The sequence below is a fragment of the Tyto alba genome, unplaced genomic scaffold (genome assembly GCF_018691265.1).
Source record: "Tyto alba isolate M040663 unplaced genomic scaffold, T.alba_DEE_v4.0 Super-Scaffold_20000042, whole genome shotgun sequence".
NCBI lineage: Eukaryota > Metazoa > Chordata > Aves > Strigiformes > Tytonidae > Tyto > Tyto alba.
Genome location: NW_024881293.1, coordinates 10,364,481 through 10,383,528, shown reverse-complemented (window position 1 = coordinate 10,383,528; position 19,048 = coordinate 10,364,481). Strand labels below are relative to the sequence as shown.

Genomic DNA, 19,048 nt, shown 5'->3' with positions numbered 1-19,048 from the left:
GGGTGTTTGGGAGGGGGTGTAGGTGCAGGGGGTGGGTGTGCGAGGGGCTGCGTGTGCAAGGAGCTGCCGTGCAGCCCCTGCATGCGCCTGGGCCGGGCGTGTGCGGGGCTGCGGCCGTGGCCGGCGCTGTGGGTGTGCGCTGGGGCCCACGGGTGTGCCGGGAGGGCCGTGGGAGCTGCCAGCTGCTCACCCACTGTGGGTGTTTCCTGGGCGCACCCTGCGCTGTGGGGGCGGGGTGGGGGGGGGGGCTGTGCACTCGCTCCAACCCGCCCGCACCCGCTGGCCATGACTCGGGGGGGGGGGGGGGGGGGGGGCCCTGGGGGTCCCCATCCTGTGCTGGGTGGCACCCACAGCCACCACGGGTCAGGTCACCCTGCCACGGCCACGCTGCTGAGGGCAACTATCTGCCGCAGGCTGGTGGCCACGGCCCCACCGAGGTGTTCACTGGGTGCTCACTGGGTGTTTGCTGGGTGCTCACTGGGTGCTCACCGGGTGTTTGCTGGGTGTTCTCTGGGTGTTCACTGGTTGTTCACCGGGTGCTCACTGGGTGTTTGCCACGGGCTGTACCCTGGGGCCATCCCCGGGGTGCTGGGGGGGCACCCGCTCCCTGCCAGGCCCTGCAGCCCTGCACATCCAAGCCCAGGGCACAATCATCCCCCCCCCGGGGGCCAAGACACAGCGGGGGTGTGTGTGTGTGTGTGTGTGCAGGGAGTGTGTGTTTGCACACGTGTGTGCACATCTCTGCATGCACAACCACCCCCTCCCCGTACACAGCCCCCCCCCCCATGCATGCAGACCCCCCCCAAACACCCACCCGTGCGCATCCCCCACCCTGTGCAAGCACCCGCCAGCGCGCACGGACGCACACCCGCAGGGTGACACCCCCCACCCCCCTCCCCAGCGGGCACCACACCAAAGGCGCGACACTGGCGCTGCCGGATTGCTCCATACTGGGAGGACTGGGATGAGTGCAGCCTCGCCGGCATGGGGCTGGCCCCACAGCAGCACCGGGGCAGGGTGGGGGGCCAGGACTGGGGGCAGCGAGGAGGAGGAGGAGGCAAGATGGGGTGTGGTGGGTGCGTAGCGCCCAGGTGCCGGGGCTGGGCAGCCAGTTTGGCTCTGCCCGGCCCCCCCCCAGCGACCCCCCCACTTTATCACCAGCATCTGCCGGCCCCGGGCGCGGTGATGTCACCCCGGTGCCGTGGCGCGATGCGGCGCCCCGTGTCCCAGCTTGCCTCCCGTGGCGCCGCAGACACCTCCTGCTGTGGTGTGCTGGGCCGTGCTGGGCCGTGCTGGGCCGTGCTGGGCCATACTGGGCTGTGCTGGGCCATACTGGGCTGTGCTGGGCCATACTGGGCCACGCCGTGCTGTGCCATGCTGTGCCATGCCATACTGTGCCATGCAATGTTGTGCTGTGCTGGGCCATACTGGACCGCGCTGGGCTATACTGTGCCATGCCGTGCTGTGCCGTGCAATACTGTGCCGTGCTGGGCCATACTGGGCCATGCAATGCCACACGGTGCCATCCTGTGCTGTGCTTCAGAGCCAGGCCCATCCCACGTGCAGCTCGCACCCCCACGCCACTGACCCTGCCCCATCCCCGCTGCTCCCCCCGGTCCCCCCAGGACCCCCCACCCCCGAGCTGAGCCTGTGGGCTGGGACCCGACATCAGGACCCCCAGGCTGGGCTGGGGGGGTGTGTCAGAGTCCCCAGGGGACCCCCCCCGCAGTGTGACCGTTTGTGTCTGTCCCCCCCCCCCCTAGTGCAGTGCATCCCACTGCGCACAAGCGTGTGCACGCCGGTGGCCGGGCATGAGCGTGCCCCCCCATGTGCAAAGAGGCAGGCGTGAGCGTGCAACACGTGTGTGTGTGTGTCCCACGCATGTGTGTGTGTGTCCCACGCGTGCCCGGCCGGGCAGCCATTGCCTTAAAAGGCCTCTGCCGCCCGCTCCCGGCGCGGCGAGCGGCTCCTCTTCCCGTTGCCAAATTTGGCGTGAGCGGCGTGGGCCAGGGGTGTCGGGGGGGGGTGCCGGGGGGGGGGGGTGGCCCAGGGCGCGCTCTACCCGAAATGACGTCAAAGCGGGGCGCGGGCAGCGGGGCGCCCGGTGTGGCACATGTCACCGCAGGAACCTGAGCCACTTCCTCTCCCGGGCTCGGCTTCCTCCGCCGCTCGGCCGCCCCCGGGGGCTCGGAGTCCGGCAAAGCCCCCCCAGCCGCACGGCCAGGCCCCCCCGGGGGGGGTTCCTCCATGGGAAAGGCCGTTCTGTCCTGGCTGTGGGGTGCTGGGTCCCCCGTGGGGCTTCAGATCATCCCCCCTCCTCACTTCCCCCATTCCGCCAAGTTCCTGGGGTGCAGGGACTGGGCTGGACGGGGACAGGCACAGGGGACACGCGCAGCCACTCCTGCCCCCTCCCCAAATAACAGTCCCACAGCTCAGCCCCCCCCATTCCCCAGGGGGTGCCGGTGCCCACCGTGTCACCGTGCTGGGCAGCACGGGGGGGTGCTCCAGCCCACAGCGTTCCCACGCAGCCACCGACACCCTGAGCCCCATGGGCCCCTTGTTTCTTCCCGGGGAACCCCAGGGAGCTCTCCCCCCAGGGGCTGAAGGGGTGGGGGGGAAGCGGGACCCCCGCGGGTGGGCTGGTGCTGACAGGTGTCCCCAGGGCCATCCCCACCCGTCACCTTCCCCGGGGCGGGGAAACAAACCTGCGGCTGCGGGTGGGGAAACTGAGGCACGGCCGTGCCGGGCCCCGGGGGATTGAACCGGGGCGTCGGGGCGGCAGCGGGTTCGTGGCCACCAGCCCCTCCGCCCCAGCCCGTGGCCACCCCGCTGTGACGCAGGAGGGCCGGGAGGAAGGGTGCCAGCACCCACGGCCAGCCCGGCTGGTGGAACCGGCCCGGCTCCTCGCCGCAGCGGCCGAGCACGTCGGCACGGCCGGGACCGGGCGCACCCGGTCGGGCGAGCGCCGCGCAGCCCCACGGGCCGGGGTCCGGCACCCGGAGAGGGCTGGGAACGCCGGCCCCGGCACGTCCCCGCAGCCGGCTGCCGGGATGGGTGCGCGGGGCGAGGAGACCCCAGGTCCCCCTTCCCGGGGGATGGGGCAGCTCCGTCACTGCACCCCCAGCGCTTTTGGGTGCCCCCGTCCTTCCACGGAGCCGGGTGTGCACACTGGGACATGGATGTATGTGCAGAGCTGGGCACACGTGCGTGCAGCTGTGCACTGGTATGTGGATGCGTGTGCAGAGCTGGACACACGCATGTGCAGCTGTGCACTGGTATGTGGATGCATGTGCAGAGCTGGACACACGCATGTGCAGCTGTGCACTGGTATGTGGATGCGTGTGCAGAGCTGGGCACGTGTGCAGCTGTGCACTGGTATGTGGATGCATGTGCAGAGCTGGACACACGCATATGCAGCTGGTATGTGGATGCATGTGCAGAGCTGGGCACACACGTGTGCAGCTGTGCACTGGTATGTGGACGTATGTGCAGAGCTGGGCACACACGTGTGCAGCTGTGCACTGGTATGTGAATGTGTGTGCAGAGCTGGACACACGCATGTGCAGCTGTGCACTGGTATGTGGACGTATGCAGAGCTGGGCACACGCATGTGCAGCTGTGCACTGGTATGTGGATGTATGTGCAGAGCTGGGCACACACGTGTGCAGCTGTGCACTGGTATGTGGACGTATGTGCAGAGCTGGGCACACACGTGTGCAGCTGTGCATGGCTGCATGCACGTGTGTGCAGTGGGGAACACGTCTGTGAGGTCGGGCCTAGGGATGTGCACCTGTGCATGGCCTTAGGTGTGGACATATGTGCATGGCAACACCTGTGCACGTATGTGCATGGCCATACATGTGCAAGTGTCATGCTGAACACACATGTGCACAGAGGTTGATGACTTTTAAAGGACGGGGTGCCTGGCTGTCCCTGCACAGCCCCCCCGTCCCCCCTCCCCCAACAGCAACAGCAGGCACGGTTGCATCCAGACTGCCCAAATTTATTTCAAAAATAAAAAATAAAATATTAAAGACCGAAAGCCTCGCTCTCCCCCCCACCCCCCCTCCCCGAAACACACAAAAAAAGACTTTTACAGACAAAAAACACATCACATGGGTTCTCTATTTGCACAGATCTCCTGACGAAAAAAATCAAAGTCGGACAAGAAAAAGGATTTCTACGGCCTATGCAAGACTATGTCAGTATTGGCTCAGTCGGGTAATTAATGTCTATAAATATTAGCCCCACGGCTTGCGGACAGCCATGACCGAGTACTGGGTTTATTTATTCTTTTTTTTTTTTTTTTTTTTTTTTTTTCCTCTTCTCCTTTTTTAAGTTAGAAAAGAAAATCCAACCAACCAAGAGGCAGGCGGGAAAGAGTCCAGCGACTCGGAAGTTGGTCTCAGCCACGGAGGGAAGGCGCCATTTCTTCTCCCTCCAAAATCAAAATGAAAACCCACCCCAAAACAAAGCCCCCCCCCCCCCCCCCCCCCCCCAACCCTGGCTGCGGCAGCGGGGCCAGCGGCACCCAGGCACATGCGTGTCCCCCCCAGCCGCCCGGGGGGGGCCCAGCCCCGCAGCCGAGCAATGCTACATATAGAAGGGAAGGAAAACAAATGGCCCCCAAACCTGGGGGGGGCCCCAGCACCTCCGAAAGAGACTTCATCTCCTCCTGCTTGCACCGGGGGGCGGGGGGGGGGGGAACCGATGCTGGGGGGCCAGAGCCCCCCCCCACTGCACCCCTCTTCACAGCAAAGCAGCAGCTTTGATATCCCCCAGGGACCCCCCCCCCCAGGGGGCCGGGACCCCCTCGATCCCAGCTGGGGAGGTTGTGGGAGGGGGCTGGCGGCTCCTGCCTGCTCCCCCGCTCCGTGTCCCCGAACCCAACCAAGCTGGGGATGGGGGGGGTGTGTGTGTGTGTGGGGGTGTGTATGTGTGAATCTGCACCCCCCCCCCCCAGTGAAACGCTTCCCCCGGTGCGGGCAGGGTCGGGGTCGCAGGAGATGGCAAATCTAGAGGAGATCTGGCCCATGACAACAGAAATGACACCACCGCCAGCCGGGGCGGCGGGAGGAGGGGGGGGCCACCCCCCCATCAGAGTCTGCCCCCCCCCCCCCTCCGGCAGAGCCCCGTGTGTGTGTGTGTGTGTGTGTGTGAGCCCCCCTCAAAAACCCCCAAAACGCCCCCCCCCTACACCCCACCCCCCCACACCCCCTCCCCGCCCCCGGGGGCACGGCTTCTATGCTACGACAAACTCGGATTTCATGTCCGCCTTGACCTCCGGCTTCCAGACCGAGTCCTCGAAGTCGAGGTCCAGGCTGCCCTCGCTGGAGACGCTGCTGTTGCTGTTGGTGCGGGCGGCCTTGCGGTTGGGCAGCCAGTGGTAGGGCCCGCGGGCGTCCCGGCGAGCCTTCCGGCGCAGCCGCTTCTGCTGCATCAGCAGCTGCAGCCGCTCCACCTTGCACCGCGTCGCCCGGTTCTCCGTCTGCCGCAAGCGGTCCCCTGCAACGGCAAAGGCGGCGCTGGGTCCCCAACAGCCCGGGAAGACCCTTTGTCTGGGGTGCTATGGGGAAGGGACGGGGGGGGGGGGGGGGGGGTGTGTGCCCCGCTGCCCCCCCCCCAGCCTCCTCGCCGCGGCACGGCAGCCGGCACGGGCCTGGCCCCGCTGCGGCGCGTGGGAGGACGAACAATTGAAGCTCCAGACGTGGGCTCCGGCGCTGGGAAAAGAGGAAAAAAAGGGATCCCGCTCCAGAACAAACTTGGCCGGGAGAGCGGCTGCGGCGGGGGGGGTGGGGGGCGCTGGGGGCACCAAACCCCCCATCTGCAGCGGCGGGGTTGGGGCGGAAGGGGGGGGGTGTCTCAGGACACAGCAAAGCCACACAGAGCAGGCTCTGCTTCCCTCCTGCCTCAGTTTCCCCCACGCAGCCACCGTGGGACAGGGGTACAGAGAACACAGCTGGTCCAACACGGCCGGAAAAGCCCCCGTCCGGCCCCCCCCATCCAAAATGGGGGGGGGGGGGAGGCTCGAGGCACAGCGTGCCCCAGCAATCCCTGCCCGGCACAACAGGGACCTGAGCGGGTCCCGAGGGACAGGGACAGAGCCCACCACAGCCCCCCCAGACTCGGTGGGGGCAGCCCTGCGCAGCCGCAATGCATGTCAGAAATAGGGGGCACAGAGCGGGGGTGCAGGGGGACAGCCCCCCTCTAAAAACTCAAACAAGCCCCCCCTGGAGCAGGGGAAGGGGTCTCGGCACAGAGCCGTGCCGTGCAGGTGGCCCCGGCACAGGCACCACTGGGGCTGGACACTGGTGCGAGGTTTGGGGGTGTCTCCCCCCCACCTTGCTGGGAATTTCACACTGGTACAAAAACAAGCAAAGGGGTCGAAGGGGTGTGGGGGGGCTCAGGCCAAGTGGGGTGAGCCCAGATGGGGGGGGCGTGGGAGTGGGCAGGTTTTCCCCCCACCGATGCACCCCACCGTGAGGGGGGGGTGGCCCCAGGGAAGGGTCACCCACGTCACCGAGGGCTGGGAGCTGGCACGGAGCCACCCCCGGGGGGGCCCGAATCCCCCTTGGCCGGGAGAGAAGGAAGAGAAAACCCAGAGGGGGAGGGCGAGCCCCCCCCCCCTCCGCCGGCACCAGCAGTTTCACTTCTTTTCTCTAAGCAAATCGTGGAGGGGGGGGGGCCGGGGCGGGCACCTCTGGGCGCCTTCCGGCCTCGGGGCGCGCAGGTGTGCACCCCACAACCGCCCGGGGGGGCCATGGGAGCTGCCTGGCACGCCCCGGTGGGGGGGTCTGCCCCTCTTCCCAAACCCACCTTCACCTCCAGCCCGGGCTGCTAGGTTTGGGAATGGGGAGGTGGGCGAGGAGCCAGAGTCTGGGGGTGTCTGTCCGCCCCCAAAACCTCCGCCCATACAGCAGGGACAGGCCCCGAGCTCCCTGGGGACAGAGATGGGGACACTGCGGCCACACGCTGCCGGGACACCCCCAGCCCCCCCCCCGCCCCCCCTTTCTCTCCACAGCGGAGCCAACCGGGCCCTCACCCTGAGTGACACCTGTCAATCATTCAGCCCCCCCTGGCCAAGGGGGAGGATGGGGGGGCCCCGCCCTCACCCACCCTGCTGCCACCCCCCCACGGGTGCTCTGCTGAGCAAGCAGCAAGTGGCCAGTCGTTACAGGGAAAAATAATTTATATATAAAGCCCAAAGTGACCCCAGCACCGGGCTCCAGGGGGGTGTTGTGGGGAGTGATCCCGTGCAAAAAAACCAAAAAGGTGGTGGTGGGGGGGGCATCAGCTCCGGCCTAGGGGGCTGCAGGGGCTCCCCAGCCCCTCTCTGCCCATCCCAGGACGCCGAACAGAGGTGCCGAACACAAACCCTGGCACCGGGCAGGGCGGCTGGTCGTGGTGACCCCGGGGGCTGGCAGCAGGAACAACACACACACACAGCCCCCCACACCCCCCCAAACGCCCCCCCACCCCCCCTCAGTGCGGAGGCAGCCGGGCTTACCGCTGGGCTTGCACATCCGGATCTGGCTTTGGCACTGGACGACGGGGTGCAGGGGCGGGGAGGCCGCGGCCGCCGGCAGCGGCTCTGAGGTAGTTTTGGTGGCGAGGTCCGGGGAGGCGGGGGGCGAGGAGGAAGAGGAGGAGGAGGAGGAGGAGGAGGAAGAGAACTGCGTCTGGCAGCGGAGCTGCGTCAGGGACTGGGGCATGCCCTGGTAGTGTCGCGTGGCGCTGAGGAGGTCGTTCAGGATCTGCAGGATGGTGCCGATGTCCCGCCGCGGCCGCCCGCTGCTGTCCTGGCAGTTGGGGTGCAAAGTGCCTGCGGGGTTGGAAGAGGGGGAGTAAAGTGGGTGTGAGACTCGCAGAGCTCCCCGACCCCCCCCCCCAGACTCACACCTCCCCCCCCCCATCTCAGCACCACGTACCGGAGAAGGTCCCTGAGAAGACCCCAGGCGCGTGGTTGACGAAGCTCTCGATGACGGCGCCGGGTTTGCGGGACCGGGCCGTGGGGGCAGGGCTGCCCCCCGGGGAGCTGCCGCTGCGGGTGCCGCACTCCACCTGGGTGGGGGGGAAGGAGAGACACCCATCAGCCTCCGGGCAGGGGACCCAGGTGTGCTGGGGGGGGGGGGGGGCAAGGGTTGGCCTTCGGCCCCCCACAAACAGCCAGGTCACACCAGGAGACCCCCCCCCACAGCGGGCAGGGAGCAGGGTCCAGCAGGCAGCACCGGCCCCAGTTTTACTGGGACGCAAGGAACTGGGACTGTCCCACCCCTCTGTGCACTGGTGTCCCCAGCCCTGGGGGTCCTGGTGGTCACACACACACCCCCCTGCCCCGGCCAGCTGTGCTGTGTGAGGTGGGGTGAGAGGAGAAGCAGCAGCAGCAAGCGGTGACAAGGCAGTCCCCCCCCCTGCCCTGGGACCTGGGGGCATTTTGCAAACTGGGCAAGGGAACCTTCTTGTTCCACGTGTGGGGAAACTGAGGCAGGAGAAGGGCATCGGCACAGTGAGGCTGAGAACTGCATGGCTTCACCTCTCCCCCTCCACCCCCCCCAAAAGGCACCGGGAGCCCCCAGACCCGACTCACCTCAGAGCAGGAGGAGACCACGCTGCTGTTCACCGTCTGCGCGCTGGCCCCGTGCGACCGGAACATCCCGGCGGTGACGGGAGCGGGGTGGGGGGCGTTACAGTACATGGGGGGGGCTGGCGCGGCGGGGGCGGAGGGGCTGGGGGCCGGGCTCTGCTGGCAGGCTGGCACCACGGGGATACGGGCGAAACCGGAGCCGGTGCTGCCGTGCAGCGTCCGGCAGTGGGGGCTGGCGGCGGCCCCCGCCTCGCCGCGGCTGGCGATGACGTGCCGGTGCTGGAGCTGCCCGCTGCTCTGCTGAGCTGCCAGCTGGAGCTGCACGAACATCATATGGTCGCCCACGCGCAGGGCCAGGGTCAGCGGGGACCGGCCCGACAAGAAGTCGTTGACCTGGGGAGAGAAGAGAAGGAGACACCCCACCCCCGCCGTCAGCCCCCCGCACACAGCGAGCCCCCCCCCCCATCCCTGCTGCCGAGCAGGGGGAGGGCTGTTGCCCCTGCAGGGTATCCCCCCCCAACCCCGGGGCCATGCGGCCGTGGGGACGGGTCACTAGGGCACCATTTCCTGGGGGGGCCAGACCGGCCACCGTCCCCGCACGACCCCAGCCTGAAGCTCCACCAGCTGACAGCACTGAGGGGGGGGCGGGGTGTGTGCATTTTTTTTCTCCCTCCTGCCCTCTCCAGACTTTCCCAGCACAAAACGGCTGTGCCGTGCCCCCCCAGCAGCAAAGCAGCCACAGCCCAGCAGGCAGGGCCAGGCAGGGGCTGTGGTGCAGCTGCACACCCACCCCCCCGGGCCAGCGCCGCTCCTCCGGCCAGCCCAGTGCCAGCATGGGGAGCAGTGGGAGGGGGGGGCTGCCCTCCCCAGCACAGGGAGCGAGCTCCCTTGCCAGGAGGCTGGGGGGGAGGGGGGGGGGCAGGTGAGGACACGCCAGGTCCCTGCCATGCCCACGGCCATGATTTGGGGCTATCAGGCAGGAAAGGCAGAGGAGGGCAGCCCACCTCCCCCCCCACCCAAAAGGCAGCCCAAGGAGGGGGGGGGGGGCAGCTGCAGGATTGCTCCTGCCCCCCACCCCCTGAGGCTCCGTCGTGGGCAGGTGATGGAGCAGCTGCAGCGCCCAGACAAGAGCAGGGGCCTGACCCTGCTCAGGACCTGGGAGGGGAGAGGAGGGGAGGGCCCCCCAATCCCCAACACCTGCTCCATTCCCCCCCCCCTCCCCATTCAGCCCCCACCAGATACATAAATCACTCTACATCTGCGCCAGGGAACAGGGGAGCCCCCCCAGCTCTGCTGAGCATCCCTCCACATTCCACACCCCCCCCCCCCACGGTACTTCCCCCCCACGCCTCTGCATGTGCTGCCATGGAGGGGGGGAGGAATTTGGGGGGGAGTCGGTGTGTGTGTGTGTGTGTGTGCGCGCCTCTCCCCCACCCCCCCACCCCGTCCAGTCCAGCCACACAGGCGGTGCCGTGGGCAGGACACCGGGTCACAGCTAATGGGGATGACGCCACCACCGCCCCCCCCCCGCCGCCAGCCAAGCACTGGTGTCCCCAGCCCGTCACGTGCAGCGCCATGCACAGCTACAGCAGACGTCACACACACACACACACCCCCCTACAACCCCCCCAACCCCTTTGGGGTGCAGCCGGTCCCTGCGGCGCTGCGCTCCCCCACTCCCCCCCCACCCCCTCCCCAGCCGCTGCCACAGGCCAGCACTTCTGCAGGGCACGGCCCCCCCCCCCCGCCCCCCCCCACCGGCCCAGCTCCCCCGCGCCCCGTTCCAGCGGAGGCCGGTTCTGAGAAGCCGTGGGAAAAGCAGCTTTAAAAATACCAGCAGCAAAGCCCCGAGCGTGTCAGGCGGAGGCTGCAGAGGAAGAGGTGGGCGTGAAGGAGACACTGCAGCTCTGGACACGGAGGTTACGGGGCGAGGGGGCGGGAGAGGACGGCGGGCGTGCGCATGGGCATGTGTGCGCACACGCGTGTGCCTGCACAGAGCGCCTGGCCCCAGGAAAGCGGCACCCCAGCCCCCCCCATCCTGCCCCCACCCCCCCCCCCAGGCTCTGCCTCAGTTTCCCTGCCCGTAGCAGCCAGGGATGGACACACATCCGACCGGCAGCTCCGTGTCTGTGTGTGTGTGTTTCCCCCCTCCTCGCCATCTCCCGGTGAACACAGCACCATGTCATCCTCCCCCCTCCCCCTGCTCGGTCACGACCACCCCGGCTCCAGCCACACCAGCCCCTTCGGCATCACCGGCGCTGCCGTCACGACTCCGGCACGGAGCCCCCGTGGGCAGCAGCGCCGGGGCAGGCGGCAGCAGGCAGCGCCTGCCCACGGAGCCCGTGTAGGTGGGACATTCCCCACGGGGCAACTACAGGGACCCCACAGGACACCCCCCCCCACACACACACACCTAAACCAGCTCCACAGGGCGCGGAGGGGAAGGGGCCCACCCCCCCTGCAGAGCCCAGCTCCATCCTTCCCCCCACCGAAAGCCTGAGTGTGTGTGTGGGGGGCGTCTTCTTGCAGCCCTCCTGGCCCCATCCCACACACAGGGGGGGCACCCACCCCAGCCCCGCACACCCTCCATCACTGCCGGCCACCCTTGCTCGGGGGAGCCCCGCGCACCCCCCCCCCGGGGCCCCCCCCTGACGTCAGCCGGCACCCGAGGCCGCCTCACCGCTCCATGTGACTCACACCTGCCTGACCCCTCGCCAGCGTCGGGGAGAAACCAGAGCACCCCAAACCCACGCCAAGCCCGTGCTGCCGGGCGCTTCCCGGCGGCACTAAAAATAACCCCCTTCCTTTCCCCCCCTCCCTCGGCCAGGGCGGGGGTCCCACGGCCTCCCCCCTACCCCGGGGAGGGGGGCTCAGCTGCGGCATGGAGCCGGCTGGGTCCCGGCGGTGCCCCGGGCAGGGTGGCTGGCCTGGTGGGACCGCAGCTCTGGGGCTCCCGGCACCCACACCCACGCCCCTGCCAACCCCCCCCCCCCCGGCGAAACCAGGCCGCTCCAATGCAAACATGTCCCACCCAGCCGCCCGCTTGGCCGCCCACAGCCAGCCGGGAGGGACCCCGTGTCCCTCCCAGCCCCAGGGTTGGGACAGCCCCGCTGAGAGGCCTGGGGCCACCGGGCCCCCCCAAACCGCCGTGGCCCAGGGGTCCGCCGGGACCCACCGAGCCCTGGGAGGGGACACGGCTGCACCGTGCCAGGCTGGGGGCCCGCAGGGATGGGGCAAGTGTCTCCCGGCTGCTTCTCAGAAACGCCGATGACTCAGAGAACACTGCATTCCCGCCTCGCTCCAACGCCTGGCCCCGCGTCACCCCGGCCCCCAGCCCCAGAAACCCCTGGGCCCCCCCCTCGCCGGGGAGGGGAGCAGCCCCCAGTAGGGAAGGCAGCACCCCCCAAAAACACAGGCAAACTGTCCTGCTTCGGCTCCTGGCAGAGCCGGAGGGGAAAGGCAAGGCCAGATTGAGGACGGGGGGGGGGGGGGGGGGCGAGCAGGAAATGTCCCCCCCCCCCAGCCTCCTGTCACGGCGTCCAGCCGGGTGCAGCTGTGGCCGACAGCCGGGTCCCACCGTGGCCTGGGGGTTTTTCCATGCCAAGGAGGGCAGAGGGCCAGAGCCCCCTAGCCACATTCCTCTGGCCGCAGCCCCGGGCTGGCCAGGCAGGATGTGTCCCCGTGCCATGTCACATCCCCCCCCCACACCCCCCCCCCGCCGTCCCCCAGCGCTCTGCAACCGGGGGAAGGAAGAAGCTGCGGGCTCAAACACCAGCTGCCCACCGCGGTGCTGCCGCGCCGGGGCCGGCGGCTCCCTGGAAAGCGGGGGCAGGCGCCAAGCGTGCCGGGCGGAAGGAAGCACAGCGAGCCCTTCCAGGAAGACCCCGGCCGCAGCGTCACCTCCTGCCCGGCAGCCACTTCCCCAAAGGCACCTGGGTGGGGAGGGGGTGGCAGCGCCCCGGCCCCCCCCCCCTCGCCGCCCCCAGAGGAAGCCGGCACAGCTCTCCCTGCGCTGCCAGAGGATGCGTGACGCAGGCAGAGCCGAGCAAAGCATGAATGAGAGGAGTGGTTTCCTGCTCCCCCCCACCCCCCCCCACCCCCCCCCCCCCCGCCTCAGTCCTCCACCCCCCCAGGTGCTGGCGGTTCCTCCTGCACAGCCCCGGTTTCCTGAATCACCACCCTGGAGGAACCTGCAGTGGGCAGGGAGCTGCTGCCCGCAGCCCGCGCCGCCGCACGCTGGGGCTGCCAGACCCCCGGCCCGCCTGGCAGAGCCCCGAGGGGAAAACCAGGGCCACCAGACTGTAACCCCCCCACACACCCCCTCCCCTCTGCCGTGCATGGCTGGCGGGACCGTGGCCACCCACCCAATGGGAACAACGCTGGGCGTTGCAGGAGCAGCTGCCCCCCCAGATGCAGGGGGTACCCCAAATCCCCCTGCTCCGGGCAGCTCCATGGGCTCCCTGGCCCTGCTGCTCCCCAGTCCATCCCACCTCGCTGCCCACCCCTGGGGGGTGTGCACAGCCCTGCCAGAAATGGCTGCAGGACACACACCAGGACCCCTGGGTTGTGCTGCCAGAACCAGCCCCCCTCCTGCAGCTCTGCACCCCAGCTGGGACGGGCGAGCAAAGCAGGCACCATGGGGAGCCTGGCTGGGGAGGGGAGAGGCAGGAGCCAGCCTCTGGCGTGGGACTCCTGGTCCCAGCTCATCCCCTTGGCCCACACAGGGTTAAACCAGCTGCTGAAAGTCAAGGTCACCCCGGGCAGCCAAGGGCACCAGGGGTCAGCAAAGGTCCCCACGGACAGGGCAGCCTTCCATCCCCATGGGGGGCACGGCTGTGCCCCTGCTAAGCCCCCCGCGGTCCGAGCCATGGCACAGTGTAGGGGCTCACAGCCCCCTTCTCCAAATGCAGTGAAGCAGGTTTTTTTTTTAAAAAAAAAAAAAAAAAAAAAAAAAAAAAAGAAGAAAGAGAAAAAACCCTTTTAAAAAAATAAGCTGCAGCATTGGCCGGAAAGGAAGGAAAGAGTTTAACAGCAATAATAAAGAGACTGAAAACAAAGAAGCCAGGGCCTGCACGGCTGGGGGTAAATTCCACCTTCACGGCAGGCGGCCGGCGGCTGCGCGCGCACCCGCGGCGGCTCACCCAGCCCTGGGAACGCTCCCCCCCGCCGCGGGTGGAGGACCCCCCCTCCAGTGACACCTCCCGCGCTGGAGGCCGCCCCGCCAGCCGCCAAGAAACTTCACAGTTATTCTAAACACAGCCCCCGCCAGCACTGCCAACACCCCCCCTCCACACACACAGGCCCCCCCCCCCCCGCCGCACCCCCTCCTCGGCACCCGGCGCCCCAGCCCAAGGCCACCGAGAACGCACACCGAGTTTGCCACAATGCCCAGGCACGGCCAACTCCCACCCCCCCCCCCCCCAAGGACGGCTCCAAGGAGAGGGGGGCAAGCCCTCAGGGTGCTGGGAGGAAAAGCTGGGCTCTGCAGCCCCACAAGCCCCCCAGCATGGCCCAGTGGCCCCACGAGCCCCCGGCACCCCCCCACCATGGGGCACGGGGAGCCAGCCCCATCTCTGCACCCCAGGGTGGGCGGCTGCCGGGGGGGGGGGCTGTGTCCCCACACCCCGGGGCAGGGCCCGGGGCTGCCTGGCTCTGTCGCCGACCTGCTGCGTGACCTTGAATGAGTCACTTCACCTCCCAGCGCCTCTGCCCTCCCCGGCTCCCGGCTTGTTTGGGCTGCGAGCGCTGCAGCGTGGGACCTCCCTGCGCTGGGCGCTGCACAGGATGACGGTGCCCGCCCCGGGCACCACCCTCAGCGCTCCCAACCCCTTCTGAAGGTGAAACCCCAACAGGGCACTCAACACCAAAGCCTTTCGGCAGGGGAAGAGGAGTCCGGTCGCAGCAGTCCCTTCCCCCCACCCCACGGAGCCTCCTTTGTCTCCAGGGGTGCCGCGGCATCAAGCCTCTCACCTGAGTTTCAGTTAAGCTTTCCAGAGCTTGCATCACCGACTGTTCTGGCCTGGACGCCTGGGACTGGAGGGAAGAAGAGAAAAAAAAAAAAAAAAAAAAAAAAAGGAGGGGAGGGGGGGATTAACATTACAAATGCAGAGAAGGAGGGGGCGTCTGTGCGGCAGGAGGGGAGGGATGACATGTCACTTCCACTATTTCTACACAAGCCCTGAGAAAAGCAGTGAAATATTAAACCTGCTGCCGTGCCCAGCCCAGCGCTGCCTCCTCAGCGAGGGCTGGGGCAGCGGAGCCGCAGGGCTGCCAGCACATCCTCGCCCGGGGCTTTAATAATAGATGGGGACGAGTGGGAGGGAGGGAGGGAGCCGCAGAAAAAGGCCTCTTACCATTAAACCGGCCTCCACGGTGGGCACCAGTGTCAGCTTGCTTCCTTCCACGACCCCCAGGTCCTGCAGTTTTCCAGAGCTGAGGCGGCTGTGGGGGAGAGGAGGGAAATGCCAGAGGCGGCGTCAGCGTGGCCCTGGCCACACTCACCTGACACGGGGGGACACACACAAGCTGCATGCCTGGCTGCTCCCAGGGGAGTAAGCCCCCCACAATGCACCCCGCACCCAGCACCTGAGGGGCAGGAGGGGACCCCAGCCCCCCCACTGCTCAACAGCCTCGTCCCCATCTGCCCCCTGCGTCAAGGGGGGGGCCGGTGCCAGGGTACCCCTGCTCTGTGCAAAGGGGTGCTGCAGCGATTGGGGCGAGGGAGCCAGCGAGGGGCTGCGGGGGGGCTAGCACAGGAAACCTGCCCACGGAGGAGGGTGGGATTGAAGCTGGGACCAGCGTGGGGTGGGGGAGGCAGCACGGGGAGACGTGCCTGCGCCCCAACCCATAGGTGCCGGCAAATGTACGCGGGCCCCCCCTCCCCGCTTCAGGCGAGACTCTCCAAGTTCCTCCAGGCTGGGGCTGAGCACTGCGCAGGGCAGCCCGGCCCCACTCGGGCTCCGCTCCACTCGTGGGGGGAGGCCGCACAGCCCCCTCACCCCGGCCTTTTGGCAAACAAAGGACCGACACCCCCCCCCCCCTCCCCGCAGCCGCCCCCGGCCCTCCCGGCGCTGGGGGCTCGGGGGGGGCCGGGCCGCGCCGCCGCCGAAGTTGAGCCCAGAACAAAGGGCAGGGCCCCCGCGGGGCACGGCCGGGCCCGCCGCCCACAAAGGAAGCCCCGGCAAGGGCCGGGCGAGGGGGAGGCGGCTGCGCTCCGGTCCCCGGCACGGCCCGGAGCCCCCCCCTTCCCTCCCCCCTCCGCCCCGGCCCCCGGCTCGCCCCCGCCCGCGGCCCCCCGGGCTGCTCCCCCCCCCCCCCCCCCCGCCGACCCGCGGAGGAATGGGGCCAGGCAGGGGGGGAAGGGGGGCGGGAGCCTTTGTGCGGTGCCGAGCCCGGTGCGAGGGGGCCGCCCCCGCGCCCAGCCCCGCTGCCGGGGGGGGGGATGGGGACCCCGGCGGGCCCCCCCCCGAGCCGAGCCCTACCTCTCTTTGTGCAGCAGCGCCAGCCGCTCCTTGGGCACCTTGAGCCGCTGGGACAGCCGCCGCTTCAGCCCCTCCACCGTCTCCTCGGCGGGCACGGAGAGCTCATAGCGGGTCCCGGTGGTGGTGTTGATGTAGAGGTTCATGGGGGGCTCGTTCGGGAGCGCCTCGCAAGCGGGAGCCCCGCGGCTGCAGCTCCTGGCGCCGGGCTGCGGGTCCATCCGCCGAACTGCGGGGGGAGCGGCGGTCGGTGCCGGGGGGCGAGGCGGGAGCGGGCGGGGAGCGGACAAAGGAGGGAGCGGGGCCCGCTCCGCCGCTCGCCCCGGCGGTGCCCACGGGAACTCCGGCTGCGCTTCCGAGTGCTCCGTGCGGGGGACCGGGAAGGGGGGTGGTGGCGGAGGGCGGGGGGGGGGGAGGCGATCCCCGAGGCCGAGCTGGCACCGGCCGGGCCCTCCGCGGCCCAGGCGAAATAAATAAAATATTTAACAAAAAATAAAATAAAAACCCTCCCGTTCTTCTCCCGCTGCCGGCGGGGCGAGGGGAGGCGGCGCTGGTGCCGGCGGGGGGGGGGGGGGTGGTGGTGGAAGCGGCTGCCTGCCCTGCCTGCCGCCGCCTTCCCTTTCTCCTCGCCGCCGCTCGCTCGGGCTGTGCGGGGTGTCTGGGGGCGGGGTGCGGGCCCGGAGGCCGCGGCGAGGGGCGGGGAGGCCGCTCGCTCCCCCCTTTTCTTTGGGGCCGGACCCGCCGAACCGGCCGCCGCCGCGCGCTGCCGTGAGAGCGCCCGACCGGGGGGGGGGGGGGGGGGGGGGAGAGGGCGGGAGGGAGGGAGGGGGGGAAGTTACAATGTAGCAACGTCCCGCGGGCGGGGCCTCGCCCTCATTCACTTCGGCTCCTCCGGCGGAGGTAGCCAATGGGAGCGCGTCCAGCGCCCAGACATCCGCGGCGGCGGCCAATAGGGAGGGGGCGCAGGCTCCCCACGTGGCTCGAGGGGGAGGGCGGCCCGGCCGGATTCCTCCCGCCCACGCGGCCGCGCGGCCCCGCCCCCTCCCCCGCCCCCCGCGCGCCCTCGCGCCGCGCCTGGGAGCCATTCATAACCCCGGGCCCACAACAAAGGGGCCCCGGGGCAGCGGCGGGGGGGCCCGGGGGGGCGCCGGGCCCGGGCACGGCTCGGGGAGGGGTGGCCGGCAGCGCGCAGCACCGTGTCGGGGCTGCCCCTGCCCGGGGAGCCGAGGCCCGGGCGCCGCGGAGGGGTGAAGGCGGGACACGGGAGAGCGGCGGCGGGTTGGGGGTGTCGAGGAGCGGCCCCCAACCCACCGGAGGGGGCCGAGGGGACTGCCCGCTGGGCCGGGCGGGAGCCGGAGCCCGCGGAGCCAAGTGACGCGGGGACACCGAGGCGGAAAGGGCGGGACACACACACACACACACACACACACGGACACGCAGAGTCACCCGCGGCCGGTCACACCCGCCCGGTCACACGCACCCGCCCGGTGACGCCGTTACAGCGGCGGGGACCTGCCCGGGCACCGGGCTGAACCCCCCCCGCCACATCCCGCCGCGGGGACTCAGCGGCCCCGGTCCGGGGGGGCGGAACGGCCGCGGGGGGGGGGGTCGGGGGACACGACTATGAGTCAGCAAAGCGCGGGCGCCCCCTGCCGGCCCCGCCACGCCTCCTGCGCCCGGGGGGGGGTCCGGGGGGGCCCGGGGAGCCTTCGCCCAAACACCAAGGGGCCCGGCGGCCGCTGCCCGCCCGCCGCCACGGAGCGAACCAGCCCGCGGAACGGAGAGTCCCGTCCCGTCCACCACCCCCCCCGGAGCCGGGGGGCCGCTCCCCGGGGCGCAATGGGGGGTGAGTGGGGCACACAGACCCCCACACACACCTCGGGGCAGGCCGCGCTTGGGGTCCCCGGCAGCCGGAGCGAGGGGAGCCCGTGCCCCGAAGGCAAAGCCCCGAGCGACCGGAGATACGGAGCGTCCCGGCGGCGGGGAGCGCTCCCGGGGCCACCCCGCCCGCTCCGGGAACGGCGAGTCCGCGCAGCTCCGGTCCGTGGATACCCCCCCACCGCCAACCCCGGCCCCACTCACCGAGCCCGGAGCGCGGCCCCGCGGGTCCCCGGCGCGGCCGGGGCTGAGCTGCTTCCGACGGCCCGAAGGGAAGAAGAGACCCCCAGAAAGTTCCCGGAGGGGGGGGATGAGGTGCGCTGCCCCCTCCCGAGCACTGGAGCCGGCCCGAGCGCAGCCCTGACGCGGAGCTGCCGGGGAGGTGCCCCAAGTTTTATCCCGCACCGCCCGGGGTGGAGCCTGGCGGGGGCAGGGACCGGCCTGGCCCCGGCACCGGCCCCGGCCTCGGCCCTGGCGGGACCCGCAGGTGACGCGGCCGAACTCGCTCCCGGGGGGGGTCCCGGCTCTTGTCCCTCCCGGTCCCTGCCCTGGGGGTCCCAGCCTCCTGTACCCCGTCCCGGCTCCCGTCTCGGCGTCCCCCTGCTCCCGGTCCCAGCCTCTCCCGGGGTCCCGGCTCTGCCCCTCCGGGGGTCTCGATCCCTGCTCAGCCCCCCGCCACTCACGAGCACACGGGGCCGCTGCATCCCGCGGGTGGGGAGTGGGGGACACGGGGGACCCGCCCCCGCGGGTGCTGGGAGCGGGGTACAGTCTGGACACCTCTCCCCATCCAGGTGCCCCGTCACTGGGGTCTATGTTAGTCGGTACGCAGGGAACCGAGGGGCTGAGCTCTCCTGGGGAGCTGAGCTTCAAAGTGGTTCCCAGTGGAGAGTCTCTGATGTCTAATAGCGAGGCTGGGCCATCCCTCCCCTGGGGATTCCCTCTGCCCAACCGCCTATTTCACAGCCAGGACAAAGACTCAGCCCTGCAATGTTTTGTGGAGTGGAGGAGAAGCGGGCTGGCATACCAGTGGTGCTGGGGGTGATGCCCTGGTGCCCCGGAGCAGAGGCCACAGCCCGGTTCCCCCCCATGTGGGGGGCGTGGGAGGCCC

The 19,048-nt window shown here is 69.8% G+C and overlaps 1 protein-coding gene across 2 annotated transcripts; it reads right to left on the bottom strand.

Moving 5' to 3' along the window:
• Positions 1–5,164: 5,164 nt before the first annotated feature.
• MIDN (midnolin) lies at positions 5,165–18,323 on the bottom strand. 2 transcript variants are annotated; one of them, XM_042794964.1, is made up of 8 exons: positions 18,145–18,323; positions 16,066–16,291; positions 14,938–15,025; positions 14,555–14,617; positions 8,588–8,977; positions 7,929–8,061; positions 7,508–7,822; positions 5,165–5,505 (listed from the first exon to the last, which is right to left on the bottom strand). In XM_042794964.1, the coding sequence occupies exons 2-8, from the start codon at positions 16,281–16,283 to the stop codon at positions 5,243–5,245; spliced, it is 1,470 nt and encodes a 489-aa protein (XP_042650898.1). In that variant the 5' UTR covers positions 16,284–16,291; positions 18,145–18,323; the 3' UTR covers positions 5,165–5,242. The 2 variants fall into 2 exon arrangements, with proteins under 2 accessions (XP_042650898.1, XP_042650899.1); XM_042794965.1 differs by lacking the exon at positions 18,145–18,323 and having other exon boundaries at positions 16,066–16,840.
• Between the last annotated feature and the right edge of the window lie 725 nt (positions 18,324–19,048).